This window comes from Kogia breviceps, chromosome 3, assembly GCF_026419965.1.
Source record: "Kogia breviceps isolate mKogBre1 chromosome 3, mKogBre1 haplotype 1, whole genome shotgun sequence".
NCBI lineage: Eukaryota > Metazoa > Chordata > Mammalia > Artiodactyla > Physeteridae > Kogia > Kogia breviceps.
Genome location: NC_081312.1, coordinates 77,048,449 through 77,050,441, shown reverse-complemented (window position 1 = coordinate 77,050,441; position 1,993 = coordinate 77,048,449). Strand labels below are relative to the sequence as shown.

The following is a 1,993-nucleotide window of genomic DNA, read 5'->3' as shown; positions in this document are numbered from 1 at the left end:
TAAATCATAAAGAAACAGGTATTCATAGTACTTTTGAAAGAACTTCACATGAACAGAAATGTAATATCAATAGTGCAGGTAAACAGATGCAAGAGCAGACTAATACAGGTAATTTAACAGAATCACAAAAGTTTACATTCTTAGTATCTAGTTTAGAATTCTTAGAAAGGTAAAAATTTGTCTCCAATTCATGTTTCCCCTGCTTTCTATTATGGTGACTCTTTAAAATAATATATGTTGAAGGCCAAGCCATGAAAGTCATGGCTTTGTTGCTTAAAGAAAAGTCTATTTACAATTTTATGAAATAAAAGATAAAGAAATTAGATTTTTTTCAGGACGAATCAGCATACTCCATTAAAGTGCAATAACCACTGTCATCTCCATGTCTTCCAGAATAATGAATGTGTCCAGCAGAAAAACCACCCAGTCTGTTAGCCACTTTATCCTCGTGGTCTTTCCCTCACACCCAGAAATGCAGCTCCTCTACTTCGGGCTCTTCTCAGTAGCCTATACCCTGACCCTGATGGGGAACACAGCCATTGTCTGTGCTGTGCAGTGGGATCAGCGCCTTCACACCCCCATGTACATCCTCTTGGGGAATTTCTCTCTCCTGGAAATATGTTATGTCACCACGACCGTCCCTAACATGTTGGCCAACTTCCCATCCACAAGCAAGTCCATCTCCTTTGTGAGTTGTTTTGCACAGTTCTACTTCTTCTTCTCTTTAGGGTGTGATGAGGGCTTCTACCTTTGCATCATGGCCTTTGACAGGTACCTTGCCGTCTGCCATCCTCTGCATTACCCACGCATCATGACTAAACAGCTGTACACTGGCCTCGTCATCTTTGGCTGGTCCTGTGGGTTCGTGCTCTTCCTAACCCCAGTTGTTCTCATTTCACAGTTGCCCTTTTGTGGCCCAAATATCATCGACCATTTTATGTGTGATCCTGTCCCATTGATGATGCTGTCCTGTTCTGAAGACACCGCCACACAATTCATTTACTCTACTTTCAATGCTATTTTCATGATTGGCACCTTTCTCTTCATCCTTTGCTCCTATGCTCTGGTGATTCTGGCTGTGCTAAAGATGTCCTCAGCAGCAAGCAAACGCAAAGCTTTCTCCACTTGTGCTTCTCATCTGGCTGTAGTAATTCTGTTTTTTGGCTCTGTTATGGTGATGAATGTTAGTCCCAAATCAAGTGAAAATGCAAAAATTCATTACCTTATTTTATTCTGTGATAACACCTTTATGCAATCCTCAGATATATAGTCCCAGGAACAAGGAGATGAAGGCTGCCCTAATGAAACTCTTTGGAACTGAACGACATGTTAATAAAATATAAATGAGAGCTAAATTTCACCTCTCAAATGCAACTTACCTTCATAAGACATGAGTGATATTTTTGTCTCTAAATTCACTGTTTTATTAAGAAGCTAATGTAATGAGGGCCCATTATCACCTTAACTACCACTCACCACAAGATGCAGTAGTCTTAAGAAAAATATGTTTTAACAAGTGAATTCGATTTTGAAGTTACTATCAAGTAAGTGCAATTTCATGTATCTAAACCTATCAGTCCCTCTATATATAATTCAGTTTCTAAAAAGAAGACAGAAGTCTGCTTTGCATTACTGAGATGAAGCTAATAATACACATGTAATAGAAATCATAGACTGACTGGGGATTAATACTGTAAGGCAGTAATTTTCCACTGGGACATATTGACTGATAAATAAGATTCCACCTTGCCAGAGTGTAGCATTTGTCTTTACTAAGGAAACAGACTAATAACTTTAGCTAGATATTAGTGATTTTTTGATGCAATTGTAAATGGGATTGTTTTCTTAATTTCTCTTTAGGATACTTCATTATTAGTGTATAGAAATGCTGCAGATTTATGAATATTGATCTGTATCCAGTGACTTTATTGAATTCATTTGTTAGTTCTAACAGTTTTTTGGTGGAGTCTTTAGAGTTCTTTATATATAGTAT

The 1,993-nt window shown here is 37.8% G+C and overlaps 1 protein-coding gene across 1 annotated transcript; it reads left to right on the top strand.

Moving 5' to 3' along the window:
• The first annotated feature begins 397 nt into the window (after positions 1-397).
• LOC131752409 (olfactory receptor 11G2-like) lies at positions 398-1,270 on the top strand. Its single transcript, XM_059056744.1, has one exon. It carries the CDS (start codon positions 398-400, stop codon positions 1,268-1,270), a length of 873 nt encoding a protein of 290 aa, XP_058912727.1.
• Positions 1,271-1,993: the final 723 nt, after the last annotated feature.